The 20,911-nt window shown below is 39.0% G+C and overlaps 1 protein-coding gene across 1 annotated transcript in view; it reads left to right on the forward strand.

The window, feature by feature from the left end:
* klf5l (Kruppel like factor 5 like) overlaps nucleotides 1-20,911 on the forward strand; it is a 64,631-nt gene that overhangs the window by 9,394 nt on the left and 34,326 nt on the right. The window contains exons 2-4 of the mRNA XM_043704643.2: nucleotides 11,958-12,056; nucleotides 18,158-19,031; nucleotides 20,699-20,758. Of these exons, the coding sequence (XP_043560578.1) occupies nucleotides 11,958-12,056; nucleotides 18,158-19,031; nucleotides 20,699-20,758 (1,033 nt within the window). The remainder of the gene's footprint in view (nucleotides 1-11,957; nucleotides 12,057-18,157; nucleotides 19,032-20,698; nucleotides 20,759-20,911) is intronic.

Consider the following 20,911-nt stretch of genomic DNA (forward strand, 5'->3'; position numbering starts at 1 on the left):
GGAAAGAATTGAAAGCTGCATACAAATGAGGCAAGTTGCATTATTAATAACATGTAAATGCACGGAAGTAATGTAGTTACTGCTCATTAGCAAGATTCTGAAGTTTTTACAGCAAGCTTCAGCCAGAATTGCCAAGTGAATGATCCATCTCGGCCTCCTCCAGTGATCCTCAGCATTACAGATACCAATCTTCAACCAATTCAATTCACTCCACGTGATATCAAGAAATGGTCGGAGACACTGAATACTTCAAAAACCAAGGGCCCTGACAACATTCCAGCAATAGTATTGAAGACATGTGCTCCGGAACTTGCTGCTCCTGTAGCCAAGCTGAACCAGTATAGTTACGACACTGGCATCTACCTGACAGTGTGGAAAATTGCTTAGATAAGTCTTGTACATAACAAGCATGACAAATCCAACTCATTCAATTACCACCCCATCAGTCTACCCTCGATCATCAGTAAAACGATGGAAGGTGTCATCAACAGTGCTATCAAGCAGCACCTGCTCAGGAATAACCTGTTGATTGATGGCCAGTTTAGGTTCCGCCAGGGCCACTCAGCTCCTGACCGTAATACAGCCTTTGTTCAAACATGGACAAAAGAGCTGAATTCCAGAGGGAGGTGAAAGTAACAGCCTTTGACATCAGGACTGCATTTCTGAAGTAGAGGCAATGGCCAGGTAGTATTATTGGTGGACTGTTAATCCAGAGACCCAGATAATGTTCTAGGAACCTGGGTTTCACAGCAGATGGTAGAATTTGAATTCAATGAAAATCTGGAATTAGGAGTCTAATGATGACAATGAATCCATTGTCAATGGTCAGGAAAATCCAGCTTGTTCACTGATGTCTTTTAGGGAAGGAAATTACCATCCTTACTTGGTCTGGCCGACATGTGATACCAGACGCAAAACAATGTGGTTGACTCTTTACTGCCCAGTCTAGCTAGTGATGCTCTCATTCCATCAATGAATAAAATAAATGAAGCAAGTGCAGCATCAAGAAGCCCTAGCAAAACTCGAATCAATGGGAATCAGGGGATAAACTCTATGCTGGATCAAATCATATCTGGCACAGAAGAAGATGGTTGTGGTTGTTGAAGGTCAGTCATCTCAGCGCCAGGACATCTCTGCAGGAGTTTCTCAGGGTCTCAGGTTCAATCACCTTCAGCTGCTTCAGCAAATACCTTCCCTCCATCATAAGGTCTGAACTGGGGTTTTGCCTATGATTGCAATGTTCTGCTGACATGCATGAATGACATGCTGGAGGAAAACAGTGTCTATGGAGCATGCAGGAACATTGTGATGAAGACTTGGTTGAATGGAAGCACCAAAGAAGCAACTGTTGAGCTGCTGTTGCCAAGTAACTTCTCTGACGTTCTAGTTGGGAATTGGTTCTGTCCAGTTTCTTAGTGAAATAGGAAAGAATTGAAAGCTGCATACAAATGAGGCAAGTTGCATTATTAATAACATGTAAATGCACGGAAGTAATGTAGTTACTGCTCATTAGCAAGATTCTGAAGTCACCACTTAAAACTTTTGGAAAAATTGGAAAAATGTTCTTGACATCAAGATTTCTTTTTTTTCTCTCTTTTTTCCATATTTTCTGAACATTCATGCTATTGCCTACAATGCTTAAGGTAGTGGAAAGTTCCACCCATTGTCTTCTCTTGTCCTGTCAATGTTCTCCCTTTTTGTCATTGATGCTGAAGTCTGGTGCTTTTGGTACCAGTACATCTCTGGCAATTTGCCCAATTAGTCACTCTAGTCTAGGTGAGTTCTTACACAATCACAGCTGATCCTTTCCACACCAGACATGCATCTTGCAGTGTCCATAGGCTGGTTGTGCTACTCCCTAGACCAGGATCCCTGTGGTCAGTTGCCACGCCCTTATTGTCACCTTGCCTCAGAGAGCCAACTCAGCACAAACTGGGGCACAGCCCTGGAGTCCCGCACAAGAATGATTTTTTTTCAAAGCAATTGTAAACTTGAACACCTCTGTCCTTGACTGATCAATTTCTGCATGTGTGATACGTTAGAACAGCATAGCACAATGCAGAATTACTATTGGTTAATATATTCTGGAAATGGTGAATGAGAATGGTAACTCATTTGTGACAAAACAATTTCTATAATGTGTAGTTACTGTATTGTATCAGGATGGAAACCAGATGGAAGGGCACAGCTGCATCTGGGGCACATACTAGAAAATAATCACTTGCTCAATTAAATTCTGCATGTTCCAGATGCCAACTGAAATGATTAACAGAAAAACAATTTAACAAGGGGTTGAATTGACGCAGTTTTAAATCAGAATAGAGACAGTATAGGTTCTTTGTTATATAACTTTAGTCAAATAATATTGGATTGACATTATGTGAAAGAGCATTTCGTAGTATATTCCATGCCCCACTACTTTGTTATTGGTAAAATGCAGGTACCGATGCAAGCAGAAGAAAGGAGTTACTTTTTTTCTCTGCTAAGGAATGGAAGCAGAATTGAAATATGGGTCACCAAATTAAGACCCATGGGACATGTAGACATAAATATCTTTATTAACTCCTCCCCTCCACCATTAGTTGGGCTGCCGCCAATCTGATTTTGATCTTGAAAGCCCTTTTTTTTATCGGATGTTATGAAAATTTATCTAATCTTTAAATTATAGATATATTCTTCCACAGATATTCATCATGATGTAATTAATTAGTTCAATGAATTTGAATTTTTAGCAAAGCAACAACCAAAACTAAGAAATGATCATAGGAAACTCCCAACCTCAGCCCATTTAATGTCAAATTTTGGACTATTAGACATTAGGCTATAAATTACTGGACCTTTCCCTCAGTCTACTAGCTGAGGAATTGCTTCTCTTTATAATAGAAATTTCTTAATTTTGAATGGTGTAGATTTGTTTCTTTTGTCATGAACACATATAACCCATCCAAAGATCAGTTACTCTTATGTTAATAAAATCAGCAAACAGAAAACTGCAAAACCTAATGGATTTATTTATTTCCTAAAAAATCTCATATCATTTTGCTATAATAAGCACACTGGCGAATCCTTACAGCAACACACAGAATACATGGGGTGGCAGGTGATTCACTCCTGAAAGCGTGCTTGTGAAAATTCAATCAGGGAAGTGACCAATCTGAGAAAGGTCACAAACAAAAGCAAATGCAGGAGAGAAGCAACCTGTCATTGAAGAACAAGCAAGAAGGTGAACAGCAACTGTCAGCAAAGTTGTTGGATTGGAGTACGTGGGGCCAGGAGTGGAAGAGGGCAATGGGAAGCAAGGCTGGCGGCCCACAGACCATGGCTGCTCAGTGTGAAGGAATGAGAGTTCTGCATCAGTTGGGGAAAGTAAGGGTGCAAAGTTGGGAGAGGGGCTGGAAAGGGAGGAAAAGCAATTTTAAACCTTTGACAAAGGACTGGTGAATTGTATAAAAATGACTATTATAATAAACTGTATTAAATTAGATAATTTAGTGCTGAACAATTTTATTTCACAGACATTTGCATTTGTCTGTAATTACATCTCAAAGTATCTCACTTACTGTGAATTACTTGAGGTGCAGTGACTGGGTTAAAGGCACATGCGCAATTGTTTAGTTGGGATTTCACCAATCGATGGAAACTGATGCTTATGGTGATTGCTTTTTGTGTAAAGAAGTTTGTATCAGTTTGTTTTTGAAAAAGTCTTTTGTTCCTATCTAATGCCCATTGTGCTGTGCCAATGTAAATACTTTGGTGTCGAGGAACTTAATAGGAAACAGCATCTCAGGACACGATTATTGGCCACCAGCCACATGCTTCCCTTTTCTGTGGACATTGGAATCTGACATTTGTCAACCTCTTGTAACCATCATGGTATCTCTGCAAATTATTTGCAGGCCACTTAGGAAGGGTATATTTGCATTGCAGACTGCACCAGCAACTACCATTAAAAGGTTGTTGCAAGGCAACTTAGTGCCCAAGAACATACAGAACAACTCATGCATTTTCCAGCATCGTGGACCTGCTCAGTTACTGTCTTAGCTATCATTCACTTAGCACCAACTTGTATGCTCACAACTTAGAAGCGTTTTTCTTGCCTGTTCATGCTTTTGTGCTTCAACTAGAGCCAAAGGCTATCAAAATTGCTGAATGAATGTGTCTTTATTATAGGAACACAGTCAATCTACTTGTCAGCGAAGTTTTATCCATGTGGGGGAGGGCATCTTGCTGTTTGGCTCACTGAGATGTCCGTATATGCCATGTCTTTAGGGATCTGAGTGAGGGTGCAGTCATCTTTATGAATGGCACATCAAGACATCAATCTAACACTGACAGCATGTGCGACCAACAGTACATGTTCATTCAAATAAGTGGTCCAGTTGGAAGGTGATTGGCAGCTAGTCGTCAATCCAGTCAAGATTTCTGTATACCATCAATCACAGGCACAGTCCACACATAGCACAGGGCCTTGGTCATGGTCAGTCATTCAGTTGGGCTGCTGATAGTCAGGGGATTTGTCTGTCTGCAGTCCAGGAGCTGGGCAACAGTCTGCTCTCTCAGACCATCAGAAGCAGACAGAGGAATCACGTACCATAAGTCAGGGAGTGGTTGAAGTTGGACAAAGGACTGAAGCCTTTCCACTAATTTTTAAGGGAAAGTTCTGTAAGAGCAATGAAATGGGATAGCATAGGCATTTGTAGAAGTGGGAACAAGGATGATGATGAGTGGAAGGTGCTTGAAATGTATTGGGGGAGAAAAGTAGAATTGCACCAAAGAGCACAGGAGGGCATAGCTATTGGCCTCCAGTGGGGCAGCATAAAGAAATACAATGGTCACATTAAGAAATAACTTGGGATCTCATGCTGCAAGAAAGTCTGTGAGAGGCAAAGTTTAATGTTGTGGTGTGGTGAAGGGTGGAAATAAGCTGTCACAGTAGTGCGATCTAAAAGGGGACATGGGAGCTCTAAGGTTGAACCTGACAGCTAATTGGAACAAGTGCTTTTGGTGTCAGTCATGAGCTGCATTCCCTGCCATCACTTACCATTCACTAGATGCAAAATGCAACATGAAAATGACTGGGACAATGTCCAGAGTGGGTAGAGGCAGTGTCACTTTAATTGGTATAAGTGTGGGTCCATGTTTCCTGGATGCCAGCACGTTGAAAAGCAAATACATGAAGACATTTGCAAACTGCAGCTACATTTTATTTGCAATAACAAGTCATCCATTAACAAGTGCTGGTCACCAGCGATTTATCACATGCCTTTGGTCTTTGCAAATGAAACATTGGCATCTAAAGTGAACTTATCCTCTGGGACATTTTATTTAAATCTTTCTAATGTTAGCAGCAATGACTTAAAAAGAGGCAAATGCTAAACAGAGGCAATACATTACTTGTGCAACTTCCATGAGTGTTGTGTTTTCACCTGTGTGAAAACTCAATCATGCACCCATAAATGCATCAGGACAATGACCATTGTTATCTAATCCAGATCACACTGGTTCATTTTATCTCCTGATAGAGAGGTCAGTGCTGGAGCCCATGCAATAGGAGTCAGAAACATAGTTAGCTTAGGTGCAGCGTGCTATCCACTGCACAAATATGGCACTGAGGGGGCCATTTCACAATGTTGTGGAATTTAATAGGAAGGGATTCCATTCCATTAATGTTCGGGTGATTTGCAATCTTTGTTACTATTCCCTGTTAGTGTGTCCCCATTATTCTGGCAGAGCGATGACTCTCACAACCTGAAGCAATTAAATCTGAAGCCCTTCAGGGTCCAGATGCCCTTCAAGGCTGGTTACTGGGGAACAAAGGCTACCCACTGTGACCATGGTTCGTGACAACATTGCACGTTCTCTGACTGAGGTGGAGCACATGCTTTGACTAGGGTGGAGCAAAGTGTGGAGCTGCTGAAGATAGGGATGGGGAGGGGGTGGTCTCCTGTATTGTCCAGGCAGAGTGTGACACACTGTCCTGGCATCTCTGTAGAACTGGAACAGACAAGAAGGTGATCTAGCAGATGTGAAGGAACTAGGAGAATACAAGCAATCTTCTGAAGAGAACAAGACCTAGGATGCTACAATCCAAACAAGACCTGATGGATAACCCAGCTGCAGTTGATGAGAGCTTGGTGTAGCAGATCATCATGGACTGTTCAGTAGTCATTGATGCTAGCATTTTATTTGCATTGCGGGGACAATCTGCAGTTTGTGTACATTTTGTTGTATTCTGTTTTGCTGGCTGTAAATAAAAACTCACGTTTGGAATTGTCCAACTGCTTATCTGCATCTGATGTTTCCCTACTAGCCAAGGACGAGCTGTGGGTCTCCAGTGGGCTCTGGCGATACTGTAGCAGTAATGTGGAGAGGGTGTTCAGCTAAGGTGTAGCCATGAGCAGGTAAACTGTGTGAGTTAGTGGTTAAACAGTGGTTGCGATGAGTGAATGGAATTGCATGTGCAAGGGATTGTCACCTGTGTGCTATGAGCAGTGTGACTTTGTGGCTGCTATGCATTGCCTTGCCAGTAAGGGCCAACACCAGATTGCCAACAGTTGTCTAGGTAGACAACTGCCTTTCACAAAGGGTACTGGTCATTCAGCAACTATCTGCTATGTGGAAAGATTTTAATGGGAATAGGTTTTAGTAAGATGGCAATAGAATCAGATATAAGGATGCCCTAAGGTTGGAGTCGATAATTAATGAAGCAGGTTTGTAAGATATGGTGAGAAGTCTTCCTCAGCTTAGTGGTGAGAAATCCTCAAAAAAAACTAAATTCAAGTAGAACTTAGCCAAAGCAATGTGAGCATCAGCCCTCAGTAATTAGTAAGTTTGTAGATGACACCAAAATTGGAGGTGTAGTGGACAGCAAAGAAAGTTACCTCAGATACAGAGGGATCTTTATCAGCTGGTCCAATGGTCTGAAGAGTGGCAGATGGAGTTTGATTTAGATAAATATGAGATGCTACATTTTGGAAAGGCAAATCAGAGCAGGACTTATAGACTGAATGTTAGGGTCCTGGGGAGTGTTGCTGAACAAAGAGACCTTGGAGTGCAGGTTCATAGTTCTTCGAAGGTGGAGTCGCAGGTAGATGGGATAGTAAAGAAGGTGTTTAGTATTCTTTCCTTCATTGGTCAGAGCATTGAGTATAGAAGTTGGGAGGTCATGTTGCGGCTGTACAGGGCATTGGTTAGGCCCCTTTTGGAATATTGTGTGCAATTCTGATCTCCCTCCTATTGGAAGAATGTTGTGAAACTTGAAAAGGTTCAGAAAAGATTTACAAGGATGTTGCCAGGATTGGAGAATTTGAGCTATAAGGAGAGGCTGAATTGGCTGAGGCTGTTTTCCCTGGAGCATCGGAGGTTGAGGGGTGACCTTACAGAGGTTTATAAAATCAGACGGGCATGGATAGGGTAAATAGACATGGTCTTTTCCCTGGGGTTAGGAGGTTGAGGGGTGACCTTACAGAGGTTTATAAAATCAGACGGGCATGGATAGGGTAAATAGACATGGTCTTTTCCCTGGGGTTAGGGAGTCCAAATTAGAAGGTATAGGTTTAAGGTGAGAGGGGAAACATTTAAGAGGAACCCAAGGGGTAACTTTTTCATGCGGAGGATGGTGTGTGTATGGAATGAACTGCCAGAGGCAGCAGTGGAGGCTGTTACAATTACACCATTTAAAAGGTATCTGGATGGGTATATGATTTGGAAGGGTTTAGAGGGATATGGGCCAAGTTCTGACAAATGGGTTTAGATTAAGTTAGGATATCTGGTTGGCAATAATGAGTTGGACAGAAGGGTCTGTTTCCATGCTGTACATCTCTATGACTCTATGACGTCATCACCTTAAAGGAGTTAGATTGAAAAGGGAGCCTCTAAACATAAAATAAAAAAATTAGAAAATCCTATTAGGAAACCAAAGGAGTGGGAACAGGAGTACAGAAATATTTTGCCATACAGTGATAGTAAATATGATAAAAGTAATCTAACCTTGAGGCAGTGCTTTCATTATGAGAATCAGTGGGAACATTAAGCAACCACTATTTACTATTGTAAACGGATGAATTCCAAACTAATTGAATCAAAAGACTAACAGTTGTTTGAAATTGATTGCCAGTACCATCTGACTAAGATAATTGGTTGTTTTTATCAGTCACAACTTCAAAAGCGGATCTAAAAGTAGAACTTCAGGAGAGCTTTATAATTGATTTTAAGAATAAATTGATAAAATTGAGCAATCTAAATTACCTACTGTCCATGTCCATGCTAAATATTTTTCTATTTTTCCATCCAATTAATCCCTTGAAGGGGAACTATTGATGAACATAGGGTTTGGATATTTAGTCAGTTCTTTGCTAATACTTGCTTACATGCTTTGTAAGAAAGAAAATTGTAATTCCCTAATATCAGTGAGATGATTTTTTTTCTGTAGAGGAGCGCAACTTTGTACAGTAATAGATACCAATGGAACGCAAATAAGCCTCTCACCACTCACTAAGTTGTTGGAGAATTGGAGTTTTACTCTCAACTTCAAGAATCTCATTTTTGCTGATCTCACCCTATTTTGCAATTGGCTCACCAAAACCCAAGTTGTTCAGGGTATGGGAACGTACTAGATAGTTTAGTGCAAGAGAGCTGATGCTTCCCCTACATACAATGGCAGTTAGATATAAAAATGTAGTTTACTGGAACAATCCTGGGCCATTTTTTTCAGGGTGGAAGCTGTGCTACTCACTTTGTGGTCAGATAGTCAATTCAAGTAAGTTAATGGCAATTGAGTTTACAGACCACTCGACATGGTGGGAACTGAGCCAATTGTCTTGATGCAACATTCCAGAGGCAGACTAGGCTGAAAATGTGTTGCTGGAAAAGCGCAGCAGGTCAGGCAGCATCCAAGGAACAGGAGAATCGACGTTTCGGGCATAAGGGATCTTCAGGATTCCCGAAGGGCTTATGCCCGAAACGTCGATTCTCCTGCTCCTTGGATGCTGTCTGACCTGCTGCGCTTTTCCAGCAACACATTTTTCAGCCCATACGATGATCATCAAATGAATCTGACATGAATGGGTTGCAGGAAAGAAAGGTACCAGCAAACCCCTCATGGTGATCAAGTATTTTACTACTTCAGTTTCATTTCTGTAAAATATGTTCCCAATGAATTGTCTAAACACAGCTTTTTGTTTTAAAAGTAGTTTCATCTAGATTAATTTTAAATGACCAGCTTAAACAATCAAACTGCTTGATCTGAAAGTCTGACTCAGATTACTACCTACCACAAACCCCAACTGCCAGCTCTGCACCTTAGTAAGATCTTAAACAGAACACAAATAAAGGCTTTTATAAAGAGTGTGGTGTAGCATTGAGACACAGGGACCAGAAGATTCTGGGTATGTCTTTGAGTCTGTTATCTCTGTCAGGGTAATGGTAAGGATTGCGGTTTGCTTCAATGACTTCAGATTAATTTAGGCAGTGGGGAAAAGTAATATGAAATTCGTAGGATTCTGACTTTTTTTTGAAAGAATCCTGCTGGAACTGAACATTTGCTCATCAGTTGCGAACATAACCATACCTAGCTGTGAAAACCTGTTTAATCAGGGTTTAAATATATTTATTTCAGTCTCTGCCAGAGTTGAAATAATTTGCAGCTTTTTACTAACATTGCAACGTTTTCAGCAGGAGGTGTTTTGCAGCTCACTCGATGGCTGTGTTTTCAGCAGGGACACACGTGAAACAATGCAGCTGGGCAGCCTGTTGTTTTCTGAGCTAATCAGCCCCAGGGTCTTGGGCAGTGATAGTGACCCTATCTTTGGGTCAGGAGACCTGGATTCAAGTCCCACCTGCCCCAGAGGTGTGTAATAACATCTCTGAACAAATTGATTAGATAATTTTGTTTTAAAAAAAAACCTCTATCCCAACCAGATTCCATAATGGAGAATGAGCAAGACACTTGTTAGACTGCCCAGTTAACTGGCAACCATAGATCTCAATCCATCTCCAGGGCCATTATGCGCTGGCCAACTGAAGATGGGAGGAGTTGATGCAAGGATGGAAAAGGAGAGAGCTGGCTACTCCTTTGTGGATGAGGGGATTTGTCCAGTTCATATCAAGGACAATTCCCTAAGATCAAGTCCTATTTGTGCAGCGTGTGGGAGTATCTGCAAATCATGCAATGGTTTTACCAGTTATCTCACAACACATAAATTCAAGTGGAAACAAGTCTTCCGTTATCCTGAGGGACTGCCTCAGAAGAAAACTGATAAAAACTGGATTCTAGCTGGGAAAAGTCATGAATTTGACAGTTCTGCAGGATCGTTCCTATAGTCCAAACGTGTGTCGTCCTGAATCTTTTCTAAACACCAGCCACCAGTTAATCATTCTGCTACTGCTGTGATTTAATTTTGTTTTCAAAATGATTATGTTAGTTTAACGACAATGACTGGCTGAATAGGCTGGTGCTATTTTCCCTGGAGCGTCGGAGGCTGAGGGTTACCTTATTGAGGTTTAAAAAATCATGACTGGCATGGATAAGATAAATAGACAAGGTGTTTTCCCCAAGGTGGGGGAGTCCAAAACTAAAGGGCATAGGTTTAAGGTGAGAGGGGAAAGATTTAAATGGGGAAATATTTTCATGCAGAGGGTGGTATTTGTATGGAATGAACTGCCAGAGGAAATGGTGGAGGCTGGAGCAATTACAACATTTAAAAAGCATTTGGATGTGTAGGGATGTGTGAAGGGATATGGGCCAAGTGCTGGCAAATGGGACTAGATTTATTTAGGATATCTAGTCAGCTTGGACAAGTTGGACTGAAGAGTCTATCTCCATCCTGTACATTTTTATGACTCCATGTAGGGATCTGTTAGTGGTCCCAGTATTCCAGATCATTCATGATAACAGCTTCAATGATTGATTCATCTGCTTTGAATACAGTTTCTTGTTCTCTTGAATCCAGAACAAGCTTGACTTTAATACTTGTAGGAAGCCAAAGAACCCATTTCAATTGAAAATGGATCAAAAACTATCCTGATCATTGGAAAAAGTCATAAATTGTTAACTCCAACAATATTAATTACTTCCAGAGTAGAGAAACTAGGATATTTTATTGAAGACTTTAAAATTATGAAAAATGTTGATGAATGATGAAAATAATATTTAATCACTGTAGGGGCTTGATTTGTTGAGAAGCAGGTAATTTAATCTTTTATGAAAATGGTAGGTATATTTTTAAAGCAGAGTAAATACAGAGCAATGGGTAGGAGGAAGGAAGTAACATCGCAGCTTTCACTTTTATTTCTTGCTCTGAGAGTCAACACAGGCACAGTGGACCAAATTACTTCCTTCTGTACTGTAAATGTCACAAATTAGAATGGTCCAAGTTTCAAAGAAGAATGTTGAAAGCATTGTGTTACATTTGTGAGGAGATTAAAAATAGTTTAAGAATAAGAGGTCTTTTAAGACAGAGATGAAAGTCTCAAATGTGGAATTCTCTACCTCAAAAGATACTGAAGATATATTTATTCAAGGTTGATTTGGATAAGTTTTTAATAGACAAGGGATTAGAGGGTTATAGAAGAAAAGCAGAGATATGAAGCTAAGAGCACAACCTGATTAGCCTTGATGTTATTGTATGATGCAGTAGACTGAAAAGACCAAATTGCCTCTTCTCCTGTGTTATCAATCTGAGTTACACGGTATAAGGAGACAGATAGTGGATACTGTGGATGACATGCAAAGTTAGAAAAGAGAGAATCTCAGTTGTCTCATTGCCAAAGAGTCTTGTAATGGAGTAGGCCATTTCTTGCATGGTCTCCAAAGTGGTCATGCTAATTGGATTGCAAAACAAAACTCCTGTCTTTCATTGGAGAAAAACTCTCAGACACAGAACTTTTATAATGTTTGTAATACAAGAAAAATCTAACATTTCAAAGTTAAGTATTTTTAAATTTTCTTTTCTGGCTAGGCCAACATATTTCTAGGAGAAGACAGCATTAAATCGTCAGGTCTACTGAAATCACATTTACTTCAGTTGCTACAAACAACTACATCTTCCCCAAGTCAAGTAAGTTTACATTTTCCTTTTATGTAAATTCTAACTAAATTCATTCAGAAAATGTTTGCAGTGTGAAGAAAGTGATCCAATTTAGCAAATTGATGTTGATTTTCATGGTATAATGTGGAATTGCAGATTGTGATCTTGCGATCCAACAACAATTTATATGATGCTTACCACATAAATCAATGGTGTACAGGTAGAAGAGAAAGAACTGAATGTGACGTGTTTAAGTGTGAGGAGCTGTACTAAAATAATACAACTTCTAATGTTTGAAATATTCTAATAAAGAACATGCATTAATGAGTGGTCTAACAAGTTTTGGAATTAAATATTGCCAGTTCTGCTCAAATTGTTGTAGTTTAATTTTGTTAAAATGCACCTTTAAGTGCTTGAAAATGTAAATGTACATATCAGTAGTGATAAAGGTCTGTTGGTATGTGTATATCTCTGCAATTCCTGTGATATTTTTCCATTACATACCAGCAAAAACCATGTTTACGAACAGATATCTGGTTGTTAAACTTTGTCATTATGTACTTAATGCTTTTAGTGATATGTTCTTAACTACAGTCAGTGATTGTTGGATTCATCAAAACACAATTATCCATTCATTATTCCTACTCTAGAAGGACGCCCATAGATAGTTTATAAATTACTCATTTATTGCTTCTTTCATTCGTAGATTAAATGTAAGAGAAAAATAAGTTATTTGATCAGATTTCTCTCATGTAAATATCTCAAAACATCTACTAGAATCAACTGAGCACTTCACTGTGACATACATTTAACAGTTGGAGTATTTGAGAACTGCTGAATTCAATAGACATGCAATCTATTTTCTGAAGCTGTGTTAATCAAGGTGAGTGTTCCTACGGTTATGCAGAAAGGACAGATCTCATTCTGCACTTCCACAACACATTTTTGATCCCCGTTTTCCCATGCACATAACGTCCATGTAAAATGAATAAATTTAGTCTAATATAATTTTAGTAAATAATACATAAATAATGTTAATTATGTCTTGAATTCTTAGCCTGAAATCTAATTTGATTGAAGGGTGCACTCAATGTCTTACGATTCGGGCAATATTAAGCAGTTAGAAGTGGTCCAGAACTAAAAAGCGATATTAAAGTTTTGTCTACTACTATTTTCTCTGCAAAGCTCCAACTTACAACAAACGGAAAGTCATGATCTGCTCTACACCAGAGGATGATATTATAGTCTATTTTGAGGAGATCAAAGTTTGGGTGAAGATTTGTAGCTCGGGTGCTCGTTGTTGTGGTTCTGTTCGCCGAGCTGGAAATTTTTGTTGCAAACATTTCGTCCCCTGTCTAGGTGACTTCCTCAGGGCTTGGGAGCCTCCTGTGAGGAGAATTATGACTTTATCAATAGTTTTTGAAAAGCAGTGACAAGAGCTTCACATTTAAATTCTGCATCAGTATTCAATGGAATACGTATAGGTACAAGCTGTAGTTCCTGTGCATCATCATATGGGACTTCATCACACATAAAGCATGATTACAAGCATGCTTTCAGCTGGTATGATTGTGTTTTCAGCACAGAAAGAGCCATCATGTTTGACCTGTCAGAATTAATCAGTCTCTGAGTCCTGAACCTGAGTGAACTACAAGGCAACAGGAACACACAAAACTACAGAATATTAAGTCAATGGAGCAAATATTATATGCTTTATGAATATCATGTGAATATTCTTCAGAGATGGCATTACTATCAATATTTATTGAAATATAGTGACCAAGTAATTAATTTGAGTATGTTTAGTAAGGGAGTTGGTATGAGAAGTGGAAATAACAGTATGCGGAGAATTAGTGGGACAGCTTAATTTCACATATAAAAGTGGCAAGAGGAATTTTTTCTTTTAAACAGAGAGGGGTTAAGATCAGGAATGCACTGCCTAAAAGTAAGTTTTTCTAAAAGGTAATGGAATTGACATGAGAAAATACAATAGGGAAAAGATAAGAGAATGGGACTAACTGATTTGTCACAGCCGACGTTGTGCAACCATTCAATGATTCAGTGACATATTCTGATAATCAGCAATAAAAAAAAAATTATAAAACAGATAGTTATTGGAAAACACACAACACTTTCTGGCAAAACAATGTTTAACAGCAAGTTATTGTCTACGTATTGTAATCCCTAAAAACAAATGCATTGCATTTAAATCACATCCTTCATGATTGCAGGATTTCTAATGCCTTTTACAGCCAAAGAAGAATGCATGAAGAGCAATCCTCCATAAAACCCAATGCTGACCATCCACCTTCCCTCCAGGCTCCCCACATTGACTGATATGCTCAGTAATTCTTTTTTCTTTTAAATCTATCATCATCACCCCTCTCAAAAATATCTACCCTTAAACCCATTGGTTTTGTAAATTATTGGAATATGGGAACAGGAGTAGATCATTCAGCCACTTAAGCTTGTTCCACCATTTAATGAGATCATTGCTGATTTGTGCATACGTTATATGGCCCATATATTACCATTGCTTCATAAAAATGTATCTTCCTCAGATTTAAAATTAACAACTGATCTAGCATCAACTGCCATTTGTGGAAGAGAATTTCAAACCTCTCCCACCCTTTGTAAATAGAAGTGCTTCCTGACATAACTGTCCTATTCCTCCAACTCCAACCACTCTCTTTCCTCTACAAAGTCTTTGAACATGCTGCACACTCCTAAATTCGTGCCCACCTGTCCTTCATGTCCATATTTGAAACCCTCCAATCATATTTCGCCTCTGCCACTGTATTAAAATGACCCTTATCAAAGCACAAACTTCATCCTATGTGTTTGTGACATATGTAAATGATTCCCTTTTGTGTTTTTCAATTGGTTAAGATCAGGAATGCACTGCCTAAAAGTAAGTTTTAGCTCTTTCCTGATCAAGCACATTATCCTCCAACACCACTCTACTATTGTCCAGCTGAACAGAACTGCTCTTTCCTGATCAAGCACATTATCCTCCAACACCACTCTACTATTGTCCAGCTGAACAGAACTGCTCTTGAATCATTCCCTTCTTATCAATCAACTTGTACACAGAGTATTACTTGTATTTCCTGCTTCCACACAGTTAGCCCTAGTGTCCCTCAGAAATCTAATCTTGACTCACTCCTACTTCTCATCAACATTTTACCGCAATGATATCATTTCAAAGCAGAACACTAGCTTGCACATGCTGACAACACCCATCTCCATCTTACCCTAGCTCTCTTGATTCTGTCACAGTTGCTAAATTACAAAATTGTTTATCTGATGCCCATTATTGGATGAGCAGAAATTTCCTCCAATTAACATATTGGAAAAATTAAATTAATTGCTTGCAATCCACACTCCTAAACCATTTCCTAATTACTGACACAAATTCTTCTCCATCCCACTCCCTGACAAGCATTTAAGACTAAACCAGAAAGTCCACAACACTGATGTCATATTTGAGCCTGTGATGTGTCTGACTACATATAATGCTTGCATAATCACTAAGACCAGCTTTTGGTAGCAGTACTCAGTTTCACCCCTGCTTGGGCTAATCTGCTGAGGAAAACCTAATTTATGCCTTTGTCACCTCCAAGACTTGACAATTCTAAAGCTCCCACACTCTACCATAAGTAAACTTAAGGTTATCCAAAACTATGCTACCTGAATTTTAACTTGCAGCAAATTCAATTGACCAATTACTGCTGTGCTTGCTGACCTGCACTGGTTTCTGGTTAAGCAATATGCTCATTTAAAATTCTTACCCTGGTTTTCACATCTTACCATTGCCTTAAATAATATTTATTTTACCTCACTTTTGATTATCTGACATAATGTGGTTTGGTGTCATATTTTGTTTTATCGTGCTCCTGTAAAATGCCTTGGGTTGTTTTATCATATAATGTTATGTTATATATATTTCCTGCTCTTATTATGTAGGATCTATACCAGCTATTTTAAGCACAGCCTGTGATAAGGTAATCTATTTAAATGATATTTTCTGAAGGATATACATTGATCCTGAATCTCAGAGACCTCCCCTGCTCTTTTTGGAGATCGTAGCTTCATGAAATCTTTTCTATTGAGCAGAGATTGGAGGGAACCAACATCAAAAATGCAACACTCCCTCAGTAACTGCACTGTTGCATCAGGATTTGGAGATGCCAGTGTTGGACTGGGGTGTACAAAGCCAAAAATTACATAACACCAGGTTATAGTCCAACAGGTGACAACCACCTGATGAAGGAGCAGTGCTCCGAAAGCTAGTGCTTCCAAATAAATCTGTTAGATTATAACCTGGTGTTGTGTGATTTTTAGCTCTGTTGCATCAGCTTAGAGTTTGTGCTCAAGTCTCTTGAGTTGGCCTTGAAATCTCAATTTTCTGATGGTGCCAATATTAGAATAGAGCAACAAACATTTATTCTGACAGGTTTCTATGAATAGCACACTGTGGTAATTGAAAGTAATTGAAATACTATGTACTTCACCCAATAATATTCATCTGCAGAACTCAAACAAACAGCTTGAAACATGTGATAGAAGAATGCTGTGCGTCATTTACAATATGCTTTGTGCTTTGTACTACTTTAACGATTTTGTTGTCACGACTTTCTGGAGTATGAATATGGACCATGGTGAGAAGATTACTTAAAAAGGAGACAATTATTCCTTTGCAGGAAAGGGAAGAAAAGCTAAAGGAGTGTTAGGAGATCTGGGCACAGTTTGTTGGAAAACATACAGCTTTCAATTGCTGTTATTCAATAAAGTGTGCTCATTATTTATGAAGGTATTCCTGGTATGGCAGCGTAGCTGTGAACTCCTGGTACGACCACCAGATGACCTGAAACTCCCTTACATGGGATTGTTAGTTAGGGCTGGAAAAATTGAATGAGTTCCAATAAATATTGCTGTGAAATCCATAATTACTCCCATTGTACAGAAGCTATTAGAAAAACACAGAAGATCTTGTCTTGACAGTTATGCTTTTGAAATACAAAGTCATGCTGATTAGGAAAATATCTAATATATATTTTGCTGGAACCACAGTCTTGGATCAGTCAAGCTACAGCCAGTAAACACCCACACACCAGATTTTGGCTGCTCAATTAAATACAGTCTAGATAATATTTTGACGAATAATACTGCCATTTTTAATGATGAAACATCTCTGAAACTAGAATAATGTCAGGTTTAATGGTGTCATAAGTGATTAGAACAGCATATCGAAGCAATAATGCTTGTTGGATTACTTAGGAGGACTTTCGGTGGCATTGAGAAACCAAACATCTAAATTCAACGTAGAACTATTTAAAAACTGCTTATCTTAAGAAGCAATCTAATAATAAAGGTGAATATGCTGTTATTTTTCAAGATAATGTAATAATTATTCTGATGGCAAATTTCATGGGCAATGTAACAACTTGGTCCCACTGTGACACTGCACTTAAACTAGCAGTTAACATCACGGATAGTCCTCTTCCTGAATTTGGGATGTCATGACACCGAGCAGAGATTTTAGACTGAATAAAATGCTACTTATATCCAACTGTATGTTTCAAAGCAGTCGACCTGGAAGTGAGTTGTCTTTTTGCTTTCAGTCATAGATGCTACATGCATCTCAGTCATTTTGAATAGAAAAGGTGAGGAAATATTTTGAAAAATATTGAGAAAAGAGTTTTCATTAGAAATAAGTAAATTATTAGGAATATCACCTCAATATTTGCCATTTGAATCACTGGAAATTTACTATTTTATGGAATTTAGCAAGTTGTCTTCAAGTTGTGTTTTAACTCATGAACAAGAGTCAGACAAAGCTTTCTGTAAGCTTGCAAGTAACAATCAGTTTCCCTTACTAGGAGATCTTATATGCAAAACACTTTTAAAAACTATCTTAAGAATGTCTTCATTTACACTAGCAAGTAAATAGGTACTGGTTAAATTATCAAAAGTTACAATTTGAGTGCACTACAACAAAATGATTTAAAACAACAGTTTTCTCTTAATAGTTTGTTGTTATGGCATCATAAAATTAAAACTTTAAATTTAGCATCCATAATATTTTGGCAATGTACTCAAAACAAATGCATATTTTTTTGTTAAAAAAGGTAAGATCGGAAATGGACAAGTATCTAGCCCCACTGATTCCACCAGCTTCAACAGTTCTTGACCAGAAGAAATATCGAAGAGAAAGTGCCTCAGTGGTAGATGAGTTTTTTGAGGAGCAGATAACATCACCATACAGCTTGAATATCAACCTGATCCTGCCTGATATCACCCACTTGAGAACAGGCCTTTACAGACCGACAAAGCAAGCTCTCCCACAAGTCAAGACAGAGCCAGTCACTAACTTCACCCAGTCATGCACGTCCACTACGACGCATGCCCTCCCTGAATTCACCAGTGTGTTCAGTGTGCCACAGTCTGTTCCTGTGAATAATATCTTCATCAAGCAGGAAGCCTCTTCCCCTGAGCTACAACTGCCTGTCAGTTCACATCAGCCCCAACTGTATCAGATGCCAATTAACACAGATGTTGTCAACATGCCTTTGAGCTCTACCCAGTCACTTGGCAACACTACAGTTATTCACAGTTGTAACAATGTTACCATGTCAACAGGCATGGCTGGAGCAACCAGCCTGTCTACCCAGTCGGCAATTAAACACTTTCAGCCTGTTGTATCATCACCAAACAACTTTGTTGTGCCAGCTCAGTTTTATCAGCAGCAAACTTCATATCTGCCGCCATCGCCTCCAAATTCCCAACCTGGTAGCCCAGAAAACCAGCCTGACCTTATCAATACACTCTCACCACCTCCATCATATGCTGCATCAGTAGCATCAAAGATTGTTCATCATCCACAAATGCATAGTCTTCAGACCACCATGCAGGCCTGTCAACCTGGCTTCCAGACAACAAAATACAGTCGACGTAACAACCCTGAGTTGGAGAAGAGACGGATTCATCATTGTGACTTCCCAGGTATGAGTGCTTGCTTAATTTAAGAATTATAAGTACATAATCTAACAAAAATAATAAGTGATTGTAATTTCACTGCCATGATATTTCTCATATCCCTTTCTCATATAATGCAGAAGAAGCCATTCTGGTAATCTTACCTGCACCATCTCTCAAAATGAGCAATTCATTTTGGTCAATTTTCTTGCCTTGTCCTAGTAACTCTGTCTGTTAATCCATTTTACATACTTGTCTCACTCCCTTTTGAATGTTTCAATTGAATTTGCCTCCACCAAGCAAGATGGATTCCTGACCTTAATGACTCACTGCATGAAGAAGTTTTTTCTTGTGTCACTTTTGCTTCTTTTGCCAATTACTTTAAATCCGTGCCATCTTATTTGCAATCAGTTCAAGTCTGGGAATCTAGTGTCCTGATCTACCCTGGAGACCCGTCATAGTAAATTTGTCAATGATGTTCACGTCAAGAATGGATAATTTTAAAATAAAATCACAGAATAGGAACAAGTAATTGCTGCAATTTTTGCTTCACCAACTCCCTGGAGGCAGTAAAGTTAATTGTAGCAGCCTCACTTTTGCTCTCAGACTAGGTACCTGTTCAGACTGGTGAATGTATCTGCAGTCCTCGTGGTCTATGTAGCTCAGTTTTAAATTGCTGAAGGCATTTACTTTGGTCCAGAGTGTTGCCAAGTTTTATGGCAATAATTGAAATTTTGCAAGTGAGCGACATTAACTTGCTTGCAGTCCTCTTTACCAAGATGATAGATGAGCTTGTTAGTTAGTCAACCAACTTGCTTCATCCGTTTGGTATACAGAGGTCTTAGATAATTAAAAGACTCGTAGCAGCAAACCTCTTGGAGCATGTTTGTGATATTGAATTGCTACTCTGCTCTGTCTTAATAAATCCATTGCTCAAAAGACACGATGGCTCAGTGATTAGCACTGCTGTCTCATAGTGCCAGGGACCTGGGTTTGATTCTAGCCTTGGGTGACTGCATGGAGTTTGCACGTTCTCCCTGTGCCTGTGTGGCTTTTCTCCAGGTGCTCTCGTTTCCTCCTACAGTCCAAAGATGTGCAGCTTAGGTGAATTTGCTGTGCTAAATTGCCTGTGGTGTTTAGGGATGTATGCATTAGTCAGGGGTAAATGTAGAGCAATGGGGAGTGCGTCTGGGTGAATTATGCTTTGGAGGGTTAGTGTGGATTTATTAGGCTGAAGGACCTGTTTCCACACCATAGGTAAAGAACACTGGGAAATCCATATAATTGTAGTTAGTTAAAAACTAACATAAATGAGCAGATTCATCAATTTAATGCTGCAATTCAATGACTGGCCTTATGTCTTTTTTCTAAAGAGCGTGTAGTATCTATGGCTAAATCTGATACCTGATTTATCAACTGTATAAAGAGATTCAGAAGCTGAAATACCCTGGACCATACAATTCTAAAGATATTTAAATGATCTGAGAATAATCCTACTTACAGAATTTGAAGAGACTGATTTTCTAAGTATCTCAGCAGCTTCATTTTGAGTGGATCCTTGAAGTTCTAGATGGATCTTAGAATTAGTAAATATAAGATGTTTTTTGTATAAACTAAGGAGGGCAGATTATAAATCTGCAAAGAAAAAAAAGCCACATTTTAACTGAGATGTATTCCAATGTATTGTTTTGTAGGCTGCACCAAAGTTTACACAAAGAGTTCTCATTTGAAAGCGCATCAAAGGACCCACACAGGTATGCTGGTTTCCTTGGATATCATTTTAAGCCATTAAAGCAATCATATAGTTAATGCAATATATCATATTGAACAACTCACTATTTAAGGATGTGACCATAGAATTGGATCAAGTCTAGCATATTACAGGATTGAGTAATATAGTGCATGCT

This window comes from Chiloscyllium plagiosum, unplaced genomic scaffold, assembly GCF_037043375.1.
Source record: "Chiloscyllium plagiosum isolate Xiang-an unplaced genomic scaffold, Cpla_swu_hap1 HiC_scaffold_11, whole genome shotgun sequence".
Lineage (NCBI taxonomy): Eukaryota > Metazoa > Chordata > Chondrichthyes > Orectolobiformes > Hemiscylliidae > Chiloscyllium > Chiloscyllium plagiosum.